Source organism: Condylura cristata, unplaced genomic scaffold (genome assembly GCF_000260355.1).
Source record: "Condylura cristata isolate star-nosed mole 26May11 unplaced genomic scaffold, ConCri1.0 scaffold00002, whole genome shotgun sequence".
Taxonomy (NCBI): domain Eukaryota; kingdom Metazoa; phylum Chordata; class Mammalia; order Eulipotyphla; family Talpidae; genus Condylura; species Condylura cristata.
Genome location: NW_004567103.1, coordinates 2,121,687 through 2,140,926, shown reverse-complemented (window position 1 = coordinate 2,140,926; position 19,240 = coordinate 2,121,687). Strand labels below are relative to the sequence as shown.

General features: G+C 45.7%; 1 protein-coding gene across 3 annotated transcripts in view; it reads right to left on the bottom strand.

The window, feature by feature from the left end:
• Positions 1 to 18,383, bottom strand: part of USP40 (ubiquitin specific peptidase 40) — a 56,169-nt gene extending 37,786 nt beyond the window's left edge. For all 3 annotated transcript variants that reach the window (XR_001145667.1, XM_012727925.1, XM_012727934.1), the window contains exons 1-7: positions 18,172 to 18,383; positions 15,692 to 15,759; positions 14,399 to 14,512; positions 12,790 to 12,954; positions 10,904 to 11,050; positions 8,281 to 8,424; positions 6,280 to 6,408 (exon numbers count right to left, since the gene is read on the bottom strand). Coding sequence is in view for 2 of the 3 variants with exons in the window: in XM_012727925.1 (XP_012583379.1) it covers positions 6,280 to 6,408; positions 8,281 to 8,424; positions 10,904 to 11,050; positions 12,790 to 12,954; positions 14,399 to 14,512; positions 15,692 to 15,759; positions 18,172 to 18,370 (966 nt within the window). In the remaining variant the exon portion in view is untranslated. The remainder of the gene's footprint in view (positions 1 to 6,279; positions 6,409 to 8,280; positions 8,425 to 10,903; positions 11,051 to 12,789; positions 12,955 to 14,398; positions 14,513 to 15,691; positions 15,760 to 18,171) is intronic.
• Between the last annotated feature and the right edge of the window lie 857 nt (positions 18,384 to 19,240).

The following is a 19,240-nucleotide window of genomic DNA, read 5'->3' as shown; positions in this document are numbered from 1 at the left end:
ATCAGAAAGTTGGGACAGTGAGATTAAGCAAAATTTCCAGCACAATATGTATACTGGTGTTGTGTTTATCTGTGTGTACACATACTGCCCGCCAGTATTTTCCCAGGAAGTGTATGAGCATCATCCCATAAGTTTTGGTATGTTTTCCTTACCGTTCAGTTCAAAAGGATAACGAGCTGATAATTTCTGGCCAGAAGCAAGTACTGGTGAGGGTGTGGAGAGCACAGAGCCCTTGACACTGCTGGTGGGAATGTAGACGGGTCCCAGCCCCCATGAAAAACAGTATGGAGGTTCCTCAAAATACTAAACGCAGATGTACTACATGAGTCAGCAATTCCCCTCGCAGGTGTCTATTCAGAGTGCAAAACACTGACGCAGCGGGGAGCTGCGCTCCTGTGTTCCCTGCAGCCCTGCCAGCAGCCGGGCCGAGGCGGTAGCCGGGGGCCCAAGGCCAGAGAGCAGGTTCGGAAACTGGCACATAAGTGTGGTGGAATGCCAAGGATGAAATTTTGCCATTTTTGACAAATTATGTTAAGGGAAGTAAGTCGGAAGGAGAAAAGACAAATGCAGGATGATTTTGCTCATGCGTGGGAGCAAAGGGGCCAGGGAGTTCAGTGACTGACGACAGTCGAAGGCTGCTGGAACTTAGGTGGTAGGTGCGATATGAGAACATACAGCTTAAGAAGTGTGCACATGTACCCGAGAGGCAGTGTTGTAAATCTTTGTCACTTAAAAAACAATTAACAAACAAATCCTGGCCTCCAGCCAACATAACATTGTTCACTTGAGTTGTTCTGATGAAGCCCCGGCCATCCATGCGGACTTGCTAACACCGTTCTCCTGCCCTGGTCACCCAGTGCTCGCTCCACTCTGTCCAGTTATTGGGATCTTGTCATGTTACCCCGATGGAGTATTTTTATTGACTGACTCTTCTCGTATCATCTTGCAAAACCACAAATACTTTAAGCCGAAGTAAAAACAGACAATTGATATGAAGCATAAATAAATGATCAAGAAACAGTGGATGAATAGGGTGGGCCAGACACTGCCATCCTGCTATAAAACTGTCCCCAGTGCTAGGTAAGGGAGAACAAGAGGAAACGAAAATGTGTTCTTAAGCATACGCCAAGCCAGCAAGGGGCCCCAAGACCAGTCCTCAGAGAACAAGTGAAGCGGGAGAGAGGGAGGAAGCTGAGCCTGTGCCTCCTGCTGCCCAGTCTGCTGCCACAAGAGCCACTCCCCTGCCTCGCCTCCCCTCCCCAGGACGGAGACAGGCGGGCCTGGCCACGGCTGGCCACGGCCGGCTTCTTCAGCGCAGCAGTTCACTGATCTGTAGGAGACACTGCCCGCTGCCCGGCAAGCCAACTGCGGCATTGCCTTCCCCGAGTCCCCAGATGGCCTCCGTTTCAGACACAAGCTGCAGGTGGGCTGGACCCTACAAGTCTAGTGCTCCCAAAATATAATTTCAGTTTGAATACTTGTGAACAACTCAAGGCACTCAGGAACTTAGGCTTACTATTTACTACAAAAGACACCGACAGCCAGGCGAAGAGGCAAGAGGGCGAGTTCGGGAAGGTCAGAGCTCAAGCCTGTGCTCCCCAGGAGTCCGGACGGTCAGCCTTCCTGCAAAAGCGGGGCCTGGGTGCTCCCTGAGCTTGTGCTCCCCAGGAGTCCGGGAGTCTGTGTTCACAGACCTGGGCACTCCTGAGTCTCACTGTTTCCGTTTTTGTCAAAGTTTCATTATGCAGCCCGAGTAGTTATCTCCAGCACCCCATCTCTTTCCCCAGCTCAGGTTCCCCTGATCAGTCCCCACCCTGCAGGTATCTTGGTGCCCCCCCAAGAGTCATTTCACTAGCATCAACTTAGGCTGCTTTAAAGGGTTTGTTGTGAATAACGGGAAATACTCCATCACTCAGGAGGTTCTGAGGCGCTCAACGTCAGGTGCTGGGACAAAGACCAAAGGCTTATCCGATTCTATCATGATGACAGAACCCAGCAAGAGGCCAGGAACCCCAAATGGCTCCACACTCTCAATATAAACACGACCTAGGAGAAACTCTATTCCACAATGAAGGCCCATGAGGAACAGACTTGATTTGACCTGGACACCAGAAGGTGGAAGTCACCTGCTCTCAGCACTGGAGTCAGAACCCTCGTGTGAGTTTTACACTAGCCCTGCGGCTGGACAACACTGAGCCAAGATCTTAGTCTAGAGCCGTCCAGGGTCAGGGTCAGGGTGGCAGATAGCGCAAAGAAGCCCCAAAATAGTCCAAGAAGCAGGCCATGGAGGGGAGAGACGGGGGGAGGAAGAGGCCTTCCAGCAGAAAACAGGAGAAGGAAGAGCCTCTAACACAAAGGTAGAGTAAGAAAGCGATGAGCGGTTCCTTGCACCTGAGCAAAGGCGATCCTGGCTTCTACCGTGGACTCCCTGCCGTAAAATCTGTTGCCTCTGACAGCTGTAATGTCAAGTGTTTTGTAGCCTGCTGTGTGTTTAAGAATACAGGTCTGTCAGAAAGAAAGAAAATCTGCTAAGGCTTGCTGGTGACCCAAGCATGTGGTAGAGGCAGGTATGTATCTTTCTTGGATGAAGGGACTCTCAAGTCATGGCTCAAGTCCCATTCTTACAAAACCGATCAATCAAGAAGCCCAAAAGTCTCAAATAACAGCATTATGAAAGACACAGAATCAGCAGCTACGTAAGTCACACTTACCAAGTCTTCAGACACTGCAGTTATCATCAACACAGAGTGACAATGTAATAGGTTCATGTGTAAAGATATTTACTAAGGAACAAAAGACTTAAAAATGGCAGGAGGTGGTGGCGCAGCGGGTTAAAGTGCAGCACTAAGAATCGAAAGCCACTTCTGCATGAGTTTGAGCCCTGCCTGCCCTGGAGGTGACCTCATGGCACGGCAGACCTCTCCTGACCCGCCCGACCTCTCCTGACCCACCCGCTGCTCCCCTCAGCAGTATACCTTGTTGATCTGCCTGCTCTGCTCCCCACTCTGTCTCTGGTGAATCCTCTCATCACCCCTGCACCTCTGTGCACCCCTGTACCCCAGTTCTGTATGCATAAATAAAAATCTTAAAAAAAAAAAAAACCGCAGGAGGGAAAGGTAGTCTGGCCTTGCCCAGGATCTGACACCCAGGCAGGCATGTAACTGTGGCCTGGGGGCAGGCTTGTCTGGCAGGCCCCCCACAGGTGAGCTGGGAATCCTTCCTTGTCCCATTTCTTCAAACACACGAAGGATGCTCAGAATGAGGTCAGTGAGGCAAAGGCCCCGGAAGGGGCGCAGAGCGGGCCCCTCCTTGGTCAGAACTCCTTTCGTCATGTTCAGAACAATTAATGGCCGACTGCTCCAAGAAAGGGATCATCTTCTAGACACACTGGCAGACCGAAATGTTCACTCTCACTTGGGGAAAATTCCATGAGGTTTGAGTTACTCCTTGCAGACAGCACCTATCAAGAACTCCATGAACGCAGGGAAATTCCCCTGGAAGGGGAGAAGAAACTGCCAAACCACCCATGAAAGAACAGCACCTGGCTGCACCTAGAATATCTGGGCTCTTCACCTCGAGGCCCAAGAAAGCTCTTGGGTAACAGTGGGAGAGAGACACGCAGCGCCCAGCAGGTGCTGGGCACAGGTGCTGACATGCTAAAAGCACCCACAGGTGCTGACATGCTAAAAGCACTGAACCGCTCTTCAAACACCATGGTTTCTAGATGAAAACTAGTGATTCTTAAAGGAGAGAATGACACGGGAAACGATTACCAACAGGGTGCCCAGCAGGAGCCACGCGTGAGAGCGTGAACTAAGCAGCAATGGAAAGTGACTTCTGACTGCTTATGAAAGCCTGGAGGTGGTCTTGCTGGAGTCATAGCTGCACAATGTGAGGAGCTCAAACCCAATGAAAGAAGGCCTGCTGCTCTCTGGGGCCCCTGGGCAAGCCACAGGGCTGGAGCAGGGGCTGACACCGCTAGAAAAGAGAACCCATCCTGCAGAGTGAAGACGAGAGCAGAGCCGCCCAGGAAGCGCATCAAGGGAGACACAGGAGTCGTGACACACTGCCTCCCAGTGAGCTGCGCACGGGAGAAGCAACCTCTGCACACAGCCTCAAGGACAAACATGGAAACAGAACTACAAATAGATGCTTAATGCATCAGAAGATTGAGAATGATTCTCCCCAACTAGAAAATTGTCTGAGATCTGACAGCATCTGGGAGCAGCATTGGCAGAGGGATGGGAGCATGTTCTCAGACTGGAGCGCACTGGCAGAGTTGGGAAGAAAAGGTTACAACAGATGGAGACGTAGCTGGAAGATGGGGAAATAAAAAAAGGAATGGCTGTAGGCAAAGCAAAGAGGAAAAAATGAGGAATACTTGTTAGACCTGTTGATAAGCCTCTCAGAATCAAAGGAAAACACTGCAAGTTCTGGAAAGAATGAAATAAAACTAAAATAATTATCGGAAAAGTGTGCAAGGGGCAGAAGGCTGCTCTAGAGAGCAAAACCCCACTCCAGGACACTGGAGATGTGAGGAAGCCCCATGGAGAACAGTAACTCAAGAGTCAGCTCTGCCTCAGCAGGGCAGCAGCGAGGGCCCAGTGGGTCCAGGGCATGAGAAGGGCTCTGCCTCGCCTCACCAGGAAGGTGCCAACAAACTGCGTCTTGGCTAATGTGGCACAGCACTTGAGAGATACTCGCAGGAAGTGGAGCCAGCAATAAAAGAAATGGGAAGAAAAGGACTGAAAGAGGGAAACTAACAGGATTTCCAAGGATGCCTAGAATGGGAGGGTCTCGCCAGGTGGTTGCTTTAAAGCCAGCACCTTACAGAGAGCCGTGCTTCAATCCCCCAGCCAAAACACAAAGTACAAGCACAGCCCCACAGAACAAGTCCTGACCAATATCTTCCTGGAAGAACAGCCTGACTTTTTGAGTACACAAACTTTCACTGCATCTCCGAACATTCCCAACATAGCCGGCAGAGATTCAGACAGAGATGTCCTGAAGAGCAAACGGATGTCACGAGGAGGGGTGCCTGGACGTGGTGGCGCTGGAAACCACCCGCCGTGGGAAGGCGGCTCTGGGAGACCTGCATCCTGACGAGGGTCCTTGCTACACTTGAGAAAGCTGGTTCCAAGTGTGGGCTGGCGGGTGGTACTGTGTGGTCCTTCCCCGTGCAGATTGCTGGAACTAGACTCAGCACTTTCCCTCAGGAACACCTGCCAGTTCTTTTCTTGAAAAAAATTTGAAACTTTATAATAAGAAATTATAGCTCTAAAAATATTTACACATGAAGATTCAAAGCCCCACGGCCTGAGTGTGTGAGAGTGTGTAACAATACTAAGAAGCCGACTCTAGAAATGCAACACAGAGCAAGCCAGACACCACACTTGTGAAGAACGACCCATGGAGGGAGGCCGCCAGTGTCCTGACTTGTTGGAAACTACAGATGGTGACTGCCTGGAGACAGAAAAAAAGGACAATGGAGCAGGAGAGAGCCAGAAAAGCAGACTGAAAACTAAACAGCTGATAACAGAACTGGCGCGGGCCGGAGCAGAGAGACTACTCAGTTGATGGGAACAGAGGTGACCTCATGCCGCCTGGAAACCAACCCAGGGAGGTGAGGCTGACGTGTAAAAGGCTAACTGGTAAGCTGTTGGAAGACAACACAGGCTCGTCTGCTGTGAGACACAAAAAAAGCTGAGAGGCAGCTGTTAACGGGGAGGAAAGGGGGTGTCAGATAACGGCACGACCGGACTCGGACTGGAGGGAAGACGTGTGACCAGGATGTGGATGTGACAATCGGGGAAACACGGCCTTAAGCTGCATGTTAGGCAGCAGTGCTTGATCACCTTAAAGCACCTGATTTCCGGCTACGCTTACGCAGAGAATAGCTGAATTCTCGGAAGATAAACACCCACGCTGCTGAGTGTAAGGGGTCCGATGTCTTCAACTTAATTTCGAAGGTCAAATGGTTCACTGTTAACCACGCGAGGTGACGCGCACGCACCACACTTGCGCGGCGTGCTTGCATGACTGCAAATGCTAACTGGAGAATCAAGGTGGAGGACACAGACAGTTTGTATTACGTTCGCAATTCCCTGTGTAAAATTATCTAGAAATAACAATTTGAAACTTGTATGTATGCTCACTTTCAGTACATACAAATGTTTTCCACAAAGTAAATGCACAAATAGCAAAATATGAGCCTCCTACAAATAACAGGACTAGGGAAGGAAGCTGCAAGGATACGGCGAAGCCCAGTTCTCCACTCACCCGAAGCTGCCAGTTCCCCAGGTGGTCGACGTCTCTGATATACACGTGGTAGTGGCCGCCGTAGCAGCCGCCCCTGTGGATGATGACTGAGAAGAGGTCATACATGTAGTCCACGTCATCCAACTCACCCTGCAAAGAAAGAAGGCAAACATCGGTGCAGTTTACGTAAAATAGGAAAACGTAAAAAGGGAAAAGGAATTTCAACTACTGAAAGCAGGATGAAATATCATTGTTTATGGTTAAGAGTAAATTAGGATAAATTCTCTTATTGGCCTTAAATTTTATAATTCTTAATTTTATATTGAAAATCATCTATCATTGAGCTAATACACTCTTGCACCCCACAGGGAAACATAATATCCAAACAACAGGTCACTTTCATGAACCGTGTCTGAGATCTGTAAGCACGTGCCAACGAGGCACGGCCCATCGGTGAGCCTGTCAGCAGTTGCAAGCGAAAGAAACCAACCCTGTGTCGCCTGCGCATCGGCTTTGTAAACGGACTGTCTGCACCCAGCGGGGCGGTTAGGTGCCTCCAAGTCAGAGTCAACTTCACCACCACCTCCTGGCGCTTGGGTCCTGCACATGGAGCCGGGGCTTAGCAGTTACAAAGTTATGAAAACTGGCTTCGGTTCAGGGCAGCTGATAGGATTAAAAAGTTCTCTCGATCTACTGACTCTACCTTTATTAGTTCTATCGTTACTGGGCTTTATGACTAGTTCACCCACCCAATAGGTGAACTCCTAGCTATACTGGCACCATTCAAAAAAATAATCTCTTTTAGGTTAAGAGATGTTGAGGGGTTACTAATTACTGGAGGAACTTACTAGATCAAAGACTGTACTTTTAAAGTAAGTGGCATTTTTTTTTTAAATGTCTGGCTCAAGCAAAAGAGAAATGTACACCAAGATTCAAAGAGACAACCTTTTTGCATTACTACAGAAATGAAAACGTAAAATTAATGTCACTTCCCTAGAGAAGGGCTCAGTGTTTTCTTTTAGTTTTGTTATTTCAGAGTATGTGAAAGTCATGTGACAAACTACTTTTTATACAAGGACAAAACTGTTTCAGGCAGAAAATGGGAGGGGTGTCAAGTAAATTAACGGTTTACTATGTGTGTGCCAGTCACAGGCTCAGGGCCAACACAACCCTGGAATGGCATGTGGCGATTAAAGCAGTAAGACTGACTGAGAATCTCAGTAATTAAGCTTGAGCAGAGGAAGGCCATCTGCGTCTGAGCACTGAAACAAGGCCTTTGACACAGAAAGTCAGCACCTAGCTAGTCAATGTTGTTCTCAACCACTGTGTAAGACTGATCTGTAAGAAATGAAGCAGTCAGTACTCTGCTCTCAGCACACACAGCAATTACAGAGAAAACACCTTCAAATGGCATATAAAGGAGGTTGACTGAGTAATTTGCTTCACATCTTTGGTGTCCCATGCCTTGAGGATTACAAATTCTAGACTAGTGAAGCTCCAACTGCCTGTTCACGTTCTACATGTAGACTCATTATTGCACCTAACACAAACTGCGTCCAGCAAAGTGCAACTCGTAGTAGTTTTTCCTAATGCAGGCTCAAATTCTAACTTTGTTCTTAAATTTTCTTTCAAAGACTTTTCTGGGAGAATTTAGTAAAAAGAACTGTGGAGAAATCCATACTTTGGAAATTTAAAAGACCTGTAACAAACCAGCAGTTCTCTGCCAGGGCAGTTCTGCCCACTTCTCCACCCTAAGAAACACAGACCTCTCACAAGGTCTGAAGACATTCTCCTGTACCACTGCATGGGGAGAGGGCAGGTGCCCTGTCATCTTAAGTAGGTGGGTGCTGCTTAACACCCTGAAAGGCATGGGATACCCCACCACAACAGAAAGAACCTGACTCGAAACATTATAATGCCAAGACAGAAAGATTCTGTGAGGAGTGAAGTAAAAATTAAGTCAACAAAAGGTTCAAGTTTGAGAAGGGAAAAGAAGCAATTTCACCAGAAAATAGTTCGAACCTGTTCACAAAAAGGCTTGAGATTGATCTGGAGAGGGAAGGTATAACAGCTGGTCTCCTTGTATCGTTCACACTTCACAAAATCAAAATTGAATCTTAATAATGAGATAGTAAGAAAGGGAGGCAGCTTACGTAATTTGGCCGACTGTTAAAAGAAAAAAATTGAAAAATTTTAAAAAGTTACATAAAAGAACACATTTCTTAAGATGTGAACGACAACCTTTGTTCAGTTTTAAGAGAAATCTACCCTTAAACATACTCACCACCAAGAATTCAACACAACTCTTCACAGAAGTACATCTATTTTATGGGACCAGAGGGGACTTCACACGCTTGTGCTCACAACTAAAAACTCACAACCCGACTCTGTTTTTCAGGTTGAGGGCCACAACCTCGGCCGCCTGCGCAGTGTTGCAGGCAGTGTGCCCACTGGCAGCGCCGCGCTCCTGGCGCCCCCCTCGTCAGTCTCCCCCTCACAGACACAGTCCTAGGGACCAGTCTCAGGGGATCTGGCTGCTAGGGTTACACAAGAATCGATGGGTATAAGAATTTCCTGGGGAGAAGATCCATAATCTTCTGAATTTTCAAAGAGCTCTAACTGCCCAGACTGTTGCGATCCAGTCATTGGGTTTCACATTTATGTTTCTTAAAAGTAGACAAGAAGGTATTTTTGCTTTGATTCCTCGCTCTAAAACAAAAATACTAAATTAAGGAGATTTTTACGAAAGCCGTCAGCTTTTCCCAAAAAATTGAAAAATTTTAAAAAGTTACATAAAAGAACACATTTCTTAAGATGTGAACGTAGGGCACGTGGGGGAGGGAGCAAAACAACCCTCCCCCTCAAATAAAATAATCCCCAGTCACTAATTCTAACATCCCTAACAAATTTCAAATAACAATCTACAAAGAGAATGGATTAAAAAAACACATCTAAAAAGATTGTAACTCAACTCTAATGTGACTGAAAAAGTCTGCTCAGAACAAGAAAGTCTGCATTAATTTAGGTAGCACAACCAAGTCTAAACTAAGAATACAATAAATTCAATGTAATTAGAATAGAAGGCATTTTTAAAATATCAAGATAAATTTCCATTAAAATAAAGATAAGGGCCCTCCCTGGTGGCGCAGCGGGTTAAAGCACACCACTGAGAATCTAAAGCCGCTTCCGCATGAGTTCAATTCCCGCCTGCCCTGGAGGTGACCACAGGGCATGGCAGACCTCTCCTGACCCGCCCGCTGCTCCCCTCAGCAGTGTACTTCGTCGATCTGCCTGTTCTGCTCCCCACTCTGTCTCTGGCAAAGCCTCTCAATCTGCCTGTTCTGCTTCCCACTCTGTCTCTGGTGAAGCCTCTCACACCACCCCTGAGCCTCTGGCCTGTACCCCAGTTCTGTATGCATAAATAAATAAATCTTAAAAAAAAAAATTAAAATAAAAATAAAGATAAATCAAAAATATTTTAAAAATGCACAAAAAAACTGTTGCTGTCTAGCAAAAGGCTCATGCTTTACTAATGTGCAAATTAAGTTCAACCCAAAATTGAGGACGTATCAGTATCTTCATAACTTTTCTGGTCTCAAAGTCAATTTATACTCACTGACTGGAGCTGTAACATTAAAGGCAAAATATGGCCTAAGCAAATAATACATCTGAGTTTGCCAAAGGGAAATAAAATGTATGTTAAACTATGTAAAACGTGCTGTGGTTTTAAACCCTATTGTGAGAGCCACAGGCATGGGGTTCACCGCCTTTTAGTACATTTCCACTTATAATCTCCAGGACCCAAACCAGTATCAATCCTCATTTGATGTGTTGAAAAATCCAACAGTTGTCAGCTCTAGGCACAGTGCTGTCACAGAACAGCCAACAGTCATCACAGGTCAACTGCAAAGACGCCCCTGGGGTATCAAGTCAATGTGCAGAACCGCTGACTGGACTGAGCTTGTTTCTCCCCGAGCCCGCTGCCCGCTGCCCTCACTGAGCCTGGCTGTCTCCCTGGCTTGCGGCACAGGGGCTGCTGTCAAGGCTGCATGAGGACAGCACAGGCCGACAGTGCACTACAGAGGTTATCAGTTGCTTGAATCTTGGTCATCCCCTATTTTGATTTGCTGTATAGAAAGAAAACCACAAGCACTCTGTCAGGCCATTAATTAGCAATCCAGTATTCCCTCTGGGAGAGGAGGAAAGTGCAATTAGGTCTGCTGCCTGAGGAGGGTGCTTATCAATTCTGTGCAATAGCTGCCTTTTCAGAAAATGAAGAGCACCGTCTGACTTCACAGTAGCAGGTGACGGAGGAGCTCGACAAGCTTCTGGGCTGGCAGAAATGAAGTTTTTTCCTGAGGGTCATTTGCAAAAAGCAGGGATACGGGGAGGGCATCAAAGAGGTACACTTAAGAAACACTGGGCTACATGTAAATTTTTCTGAGGACAAAAAGAAGTTAACAGAATTGCTGGGTTGAAAGTTGAAGAATGCTCTACTTATAAAAGTTAAAATACACAGCGTAAACGCCTTCCTCACGCCCTGGCATTTACTAGTCCCTGCATGCAGACCCCAGACCTCTTTATCCAAGCTGACTTCACCTGTTGCTCGGCTAAGTGGGCACCCTCAGAGAGGGTGTCTCTTTACCTTTGCTGCCTTAACCAGCCTGGCACAATTCCCACAGTGGTACAAGTTGTCAGAGTCAAAGAGCTCCTCTTCTACATACATGTTCCAGAGAGCATCTTCTAACCCGGATACATTTTTGACCGCTACTGTTAGATCTAAGAAGTCTTCCTGAAATACACATGAAGACAACATTGAGGAAGCAATTTCACGGAGGTTCACAAACACATCATCAACTCACCCAAACACTGCGAGTGGTCAGATGTACCTTTCCCAAAACACAGAACACACATCTGATATTGTGAAATTTGTAACATTAAATTATCCTTTCTAAACCAAACTGTAATTTAACTCACAGTTATATTATACAGTAGCACACATATCTGGATTGAGAGGCGTGCCTGTGCACGATTTATGAGTACTGAGTTAGTCTCTAGACTAGAGGGGCAAGGGCAGGACTGGACTGCCCAATCTAAATGCCGCCACTGCCGCTGCTGCTGCTGGTGAGGTTGGTTTAAGGTATACTGAAGCAGTTACAAGAAAAAAATTATTTTGAGTCAGGGTTGACATTCACAAAGTGACAGCTTGCAGTTCCACTATAAATATATTTGAATTATCACATTTTTAGTAATAAACATAAATTGACAAGTTTAAATCATCTTTATAGTTCTATGTATGTGTGTGTGTGTGTGTGAGAGAGAGCAACAGATGAAAGGATAAGGATCGTAAATACAATACTAATTAGAACATAATAAAAGTGATACATGAAATGTATCATATATGCGTGAAAAGTTAATGCACTTTCATGATATTTTAAAATCACCTCATGGGGGCCTCTCTGGTGGCCTCAGTTAAGGCTTCGCACTACTACTGCAACAACGACCTGAGATCCGTCCCAACCAGGGAGTGACCTACAGGGTGTGGCACACCTCTCCTGTCTCACCTGCTGCTCCCCACTCACCACCCCTCCTGCACCTCTGGCCCACACCCCAGTTCTTCTATGCAAAAATAAATAAAATCACTTTGTGAAATATTACAGACACGCCAATGACACAGCCGTACATACAACACACACACACCACACAGTCATATTCCAAACTAGGACGGCCCAACCTTCCAAGGGCGTGAGCAATAGGGCCAACAAGTGGTTTTATCCCCAACGCTCTCATAAAAAATACAATATTGATATATTCCAAAGAGCAGTTAGAACAACATTCAGAAAACAGCATTAAATTTTTCACTCATACAGTAAAGTGCAGAACTTTTCTATGGCTTTTGCCAGAAGGCAGTATGTGTTAAGCAGCATGGCTACTTAGTAATGAAGCCATTTGCAGTGTAAGATCTGTAGAACAAACAGAATTATATTTACACAAGCAAATTCTCCAGTATCTAATTTGCAGTCACATTAAATGGGCAGTCTGAGTTATGACCAAGAGCTAAAGGTTACATTGGTTAAAATGGGATTATAATAGCTCTATCTATACATATACAATAAACATAAGCAAGCACACACAAATGAACTTTTCAAAGGGTAGAGCTAAACCAAATCCAGTCTTTAATTATAGGTGTTTGTCAATTTAATATTCCTGAGTAATCTCTGCTTTTTTTATTTTCCTAATTAACTTTCTTTATTTCAACCACCAACTGTGATACTGGCTTTCCTCAGGAACACCTCTCTGTAAATATCCACCAAATCTATTTTCTAATTTAGTACTAAGATTAAAGTTATGTTTCATTTGCTTCCTGCAGATCACATGGAAATTAATAAGCTGATGACTTACGTGTAGCTAGAGTAAAAGACACAAAGCTGAAAAACTATTTCTAGTAGTGAGTACTTCAACCCTCACGTGGGCAGGCTGAGATTTAGTTACACGCGTTTTAACTCACGATACATACTCCCGGATAGTCACCTGCTTTTCACTGACATTCTGACATTCTTTACAAACAATCTGGTTAACGATGGTTCCGTGATACAGACGATTGATGAGGTCGTGGCCAGAGGTCCCGACTAACGAAGTTTCCAAAGCACTGAAGAGGATTCGATTCAGTTCCTGCACGTCATGTTGCCTCAGTTCCTACAAAACCGGGTAATTTTTCACTGTAATGTTGGGCTTCAGACTTATGAACAGATCTGAAAAGTGCTATTAGAAAAATATAAGGAATTGAGGAAATGGATAGAGGAGAGAATGCTGACTGGAATGGGGTTTCTCTGTGGGGTGATGATTATATATAGTGATGGTTGTACAGCTCTGTGAAAATACTAAAAACAAACAATCAAAAAACTCAAATAAGCCCAGAATTCTACCCTTTAAAAGAGAATTTTGGCCCTCCCTGGTGGCGCAGCGGGTTAAAGCACAGAACTAAGAAGCTTAAGCCACTTCCGCATGAGTTCGATCCCCGCCTGCCCCAGAGGTGACCACATGGCGTGGCAGACCTCTCCTGACCCGCCCGCTGCTCCCCTCAGCAGTGGACTTCATCGATCTGCCTGCTCTGCTCCCTGCTCTGTCTCTGGTGAATCCTCTCACCCTCCGCACCTCTGGCCTGTATGTACCCCAGTTCTGTATGAATAAATGAAATCTTAAAAAAAAAAAAAAAAAAGAGAGAATTTTATGGCAAGTGAGCATTACCTTAATGAAGTACTTGCTTTTAAAACAAAGCAAGAGAAAGAAATGGGCTCCCAGCAGCTGCCTGACACCAGCAACGACGGGGCCCACGAGGGGGAGGCGCTGCTACCTGTTTTCCTGCCACCGCCCAGGGCGCTCCTTAGCCACCTGCAGTGTATAGCTAAGGGGCCCACCGTTAGCCTGCTGTGTAGCATTTATAGTTGGAAGCAACATAACATCATTCTGATCACTCTCTGACACTGTGACAGTCCCCTACGCCTGTCTCATGATAGGACATCTATCCCACAGACCTGGTCTGTTTGTCTGCATGGCTGCAGCTCATGGTATGTGCTACTGTCAAGCGTTTAGTGTGTGGAGACAGTGGAGGTCCCTCCAGGAACGCAAACAGAAAGATGAAAGTTCTCAAATCGGGACACAGAAAGGAAATGAAGAGCCAGGAGGAAGGCAGGGGACGAGGCTCGAAAGACCTGCCAAGAAATGTTTTGTTGTTTCACTGATTCAACAGTACAGTTTAATTCAAGCACAGAGCCCCTCGTGACAGCAAAAACTTATTGCTGCAAAGGTTTTTCAGCCGATTAGCAGTTCAATAGAGGATAAGCAATTCTTATGTAATACTCTCCGCTCGAATGTAGAAAGGTTCTCTGGGTAGAGACCGTAAAATCAGTTCTGATACATGTCCCTGAGTCCACAACCCTCTCCCCAACCCCAAATCACAGAAATTTATGCTTGCGTATATCGTGTTTAAAATAAAAATTTCTGGCATATAATTATTTAGTTAACATCTAAACACTATCTTGAGCGCTGATAACAAAATTTCAAAAGTCAAATTAACTTCATTACACCAGTGTTTACACCTCCCTGGGTACTTCCTGGAAAAGCCGACCTTCATACATACCTCATTGCTGGTCCAGCCAAAGCTGTCTGTGAGGTCTGCCGTGGATGCAGCCTCCTGGTCCAGGAGCAGAAGCTGAGCAAAGAGCCTCTGTAACTGTAAAGGGATGATCCGAACCTGAGGAACAAATGTGTTTCTAGATGAAGTCTTTCAAGTGTTGCATCTCTTCAAAAGAACTGTATTCTAGTGTGCTCGGGAAAATGCTTATATATTACGTGATAAATCTTTATATGTTTATCTTCTTATAAACTAGTTATAATAAACTGACATACAGGGCAAATAAAGACTTATTTTTCTTTGAAAATTTCAATTCAGTACAAAAAGTTTTAGCTATCTGGAGTTTTCTACCTTAATATAGTCCAGATCAATATTAAAACCCAAACAGGCCTTAAAAATTACCCAATTAATTACAGATACTAATGCACATCTCTAACAGATCTTCCTTCTATAAAATATCTTCACTACAAACACTCTATGAGGAATTTTCGGGTGATAGTACCTCACTCTAGGGTGTCTGGACTCCCCCCATAGCTGGCTGGACCCTGTGTGCTTCCTCCCACAACACTGCTGCCTCATTTGGTGTGAACACTGGACTGGACTGGACTGGACAGACTGACAAAGTTGCTAGTGACTGGCCTGCAGTCTGGGCTGGAGCATCTACAGTGACAATCAGCCTTTAGGGTGCTTCAGCAACCTAATGTTGCCACAATGGTTTCTTCATGTCTTACAAGAATATGATCTGCAACAGATTAGGATTTTTTAAAAATATGTAAAAAATAGGCCGTTGTCACAAAGGCGATCTGAGAAGCCCTGGGCTGATCACAGGAGCCTCCGATTAAGAAGCCCAGATTTAGTTTGAGAGTTATAAACTGCTAACCGACGTTTGTGCAGGGAAGGAACCTCACTAGATCTGCACTTAAAATTAACCAACTTGTTGCCAAAATACCAAATTGAAAGGATATTGGCCTCTACCCTTTATTGTTGCTGCAAGTAAAAATGGATTTTTTTCTGGTAGGCCAGTGTGGGCAATTTGTAAATAGCTCTTTGATCAGAAGAAAGTATGAGCACATTGAAGAGTCAGGCACGTCTAGAAAGCAGCAGTGGCATTGTATTTGGAAAAGTAATTCTTTCTTGGAAAGGAAATTCCATTACCAGAAGGGTACTGGCCAACTCACTTTCTGAAAATAAACTAATAAAAATCATCGATTTCTAGAAATAATGAACACAATCCCTCCCTTAAGAAATATTCCCTCGATAATCCAAAAAAAAAAAATCTATACACCACAGATTACATACCTTTGCATCGGGTTTATCCTTATCCTCTAAAGAACCAAGCTCTTCCGGACCAAGAGAAAATAAGGCTTCTAAAAAAGGAGTAGAATCAGAGTATGAATAACATTATTTCATTTTAGAAAACTTGTTTTTAGGAAGCAAACACCATCAGTAAGTAAAATTACAGATTGAGGCCCTCCCTGGTGGCACAGCGGGTTAAAGCACTGCACTGAGAATCTAAAGCCGCTTCCACATGAGTTCGATCCCCGCCTGCCCCGGAGGTGACCACATGGCGCGGCAGACCTCTCCTGACCCGCCCGCTGCTCCCCTCAGCAGTGTACTTTGTCTATCTGCCTATTCTGTTCCCTGCTCTGTCTCTGGTGAAGCCTCTCACTGCCCCTGAGCCTCTGGCCTGTACCCCAGCTCTGTATGCACAAATAAATAAATCTTTAAAAAAAAAATTACAGATTGAGAAAGATGATTATGGCATTTTTATTATACACATTTTTACCCTCTGGTAACATTTTAACCAGTGAGTCTACAAAGCAGCATGCCAACGTTATGAAGAGGAGCTACAAAAAAAAAATTAACACACCTAAAATTAAAAGCAATGACATCAGAACTCTGATGGCATCCTAATGCCCAGGCAGAGGGCCCCAAAAGCAACAGGAGGGATACGAAGGTGCACCGTTATGTGACAGTGCTGCTGGGTTCACTTACACCTGTGAGGCTCCAGCCACCCTTCTCTGAGGGACACCGCGCCTTTCCTTTTTGTACCATGAAAATCTCTTTTCTGTGTGGAAGGTACAACAGATGATAGTGATCTTACCTAAAAAAATAAGTTAGCAACCCAGTGCCCGTTTCCAGAATTATTAATAATGCAGTACTACCACAGGGGGCATACCTGGATCTTTTGGGAAGTCTATTTTCACACCTAGTTGGAAACTCCTGCGAGGAACCTTTGATAGGCTCCAGGCAGAGAAGGGACATGCTGCGTCCCCAGGAAAACCACTGCTGCCCTACTGTCAGGAAAGTTACCTCCTGAACTCCTGGCAGAATGGGAAGGCACGAACTACAGACCTAACGATGGAGTGCAACGGCCTGGACTTCCGCAATCATTTCCCATCATGCTCAGCTACATGCTGAACTGAGAGCTTGATCGAATCCCACTCCTTAAAGTTTTAGTCTAAAAAGCTTCAGAATTGTCCTCCTAACTCCCAGACAGTGCTTAATCTTTCTAAGTGATAGTCTCCTTCATCAGCAATCACGCCACAGTTCACGAGGGGTGGACAGTCCACTAAGAGTCCACCCACATGGCTGGCCAGCATCCCCTTTGTTAGAAAGGAAGCTGCAAGGGGCCTCAGCCCTACTGTCCCACACAACTACCTTCTTCAGTCTCGTGAAAGCTATGTTTCTACTTAGACCTGCCTTTGACTGCAGCTGAGTTAAAATTTAAAAGAGTTTTAGCCCTCCCTGGAAATCTGCTTATTAGAACAGAAAACTTCTAGTAGTGAAATTACAGAGCACATCCAGAAGATAATTTCATGGAAGGATGGAGCCAAGGACAAAAGACACTGCTCTTAATTTCACAGTCCAATCCATTAGAATGGCCTTGGGAAGGGGAAAACAGTATTACTGAAATCTCCAGTGGGAGATTTTTTAATATTTCTAAGTGTAGAAGCAACAGAAAATGAAGACTGGATAAATGTGGTAGTGGTGGAACAGACTTGATCTTGCTATGGGCCGGACTGCTGGATACAGGTGTCTGTCCTCGGAGCATGGGACACTGTGGACAGCTACACATGGCTTTGCACTGGGGCCCCCAGCAGGTAATGGGCAGGCAAAGGGCAACGTGAAATCAAGGGAGCAGAGTAGGACCCTGGTCTTCGCTTGCAGAGATGGGAATGGGGCAGAAACGTAGAGACTGGGGCCAGAAATCAAAGGTCCAGTGAGGTCAGGCAGCATACTGTGGGTGGTTTCTGGGGAATCCCTTTTTAAGTGAGCTCACTTGAATGGGTTTCTGTTTCTTACATATAATTCCTTCTCTACCATCTTTGGTGTTTCGGAGCGAGGTGGTCAGGACTGAAGCTAGTAATTACAGACCTCCTTGCTCCAAAAGGCATGATATAATTGTTTTGGGTGAGTCTAGCTTGAGTGTTTATTAGTTTGGAGAAATCTGAAAACTCAAAGATTACAAATAGTGTAACAATAATTAAGGCGGGTGCTCAGGACAAAACTGTCTTTATGTTGCACTTTGATTTCTAGGAATCAGAAGGACACTGCCTTTGTTTCTGGTTTTATTACTAAACATGACTGTAATCACACAGAATCTATTTAAGATGATGTCTCAGGTTTCCTTGCAGGGAGAATTACCAGTTGGTGTCTTACATTAACACAGTAATCAACTCATATTGTGGCATATACCTTTCAGATCCATCTGCATAATTAATTGCCTGCAAAGGTGAGGGTATTATTACTGATCCAATGGATGTAACATAGCATACCTCTGAATTCAGGTGTGAAATGGAGAGTCTGCAGAAGGGAATTGAGGTAACAGGTTCCACCCTGATTTCTGATTCCACTTAAATTGGTGAATTCTCTAGGAGCAGGTGGCTCCAAAGCTTTGGCCTTTAATATCTTCCCTTTTCCACACTGATTACTTGACACACTGGAATAATCCTCTTCAAACAGGTCCCCAAACATTGTGAAACTAAATGTTTTCCTTAAAAAAATGACATGGTATATAAATCCTTTTATTTTAAAAACACGTTTCTCCCTATCTCCCAATTTGATACTCGGGAGTATCTATTTTAAAGCGTCCCTTAGAAAGTATATCCAGTATTCTGGGCTTTGGAGGTAGCGAGAGCTGGATTTTCTCATCCCTGGCTCTTCGTTCTCAGATCTCCTTGGGCAAGTTACTTGCCCTGCATTTTCATATGTAAAATGGGCACCACTATCTATACCGGGGATGGGGTGCCACTTAAATGCCGGAAGAGATGCACTTGGTCACAATAAATGACACTTTTAAAAGGCCATGATGAAAAACGAAAGCCCGTCCATCCCGGGCCCAGTCCACTCTTGGTGTGGCAACGGCCAGTTCCAGATAACGAGGGCAATGAGAGCTGACTGGAATGTGGAGACCCCGCCGCCACTTACCAAAATCTCAGCCTCCCACACTTGTGCCAACTTACGCTACTTAAACGAGCAAATCAACCTTCATAGCAGTTAGTGCAGCGCCCCACAGCTGAAGCGCCTGGGAGGAGGCTCCCTGGGGGACAAGACCACGGCCCCTCAGTATGTATCCAGGCACCCCCTTATTTGCCCTGGGATCTAGGGGACCCGCTCATGAGCACGCTTCGCTGGACGATGACTTGGAGAAGCGAAGCGCAAAGGGTCTGGCACAGGTCCCAAGTGGCTGAAACGCTGACAAGCCATTTTCCCCCTCAACCGAGTCCTCAGAAGGCGCAAAGCCTGAACTCGAAAGGGCGGCCTCGAGCTCGCGCTCTGGCCTCCCGTCGCCCGACTCCTGGCCGAGGCCAGGTCCTCCACACCCCCGGGCCCACGCGGGGCCGG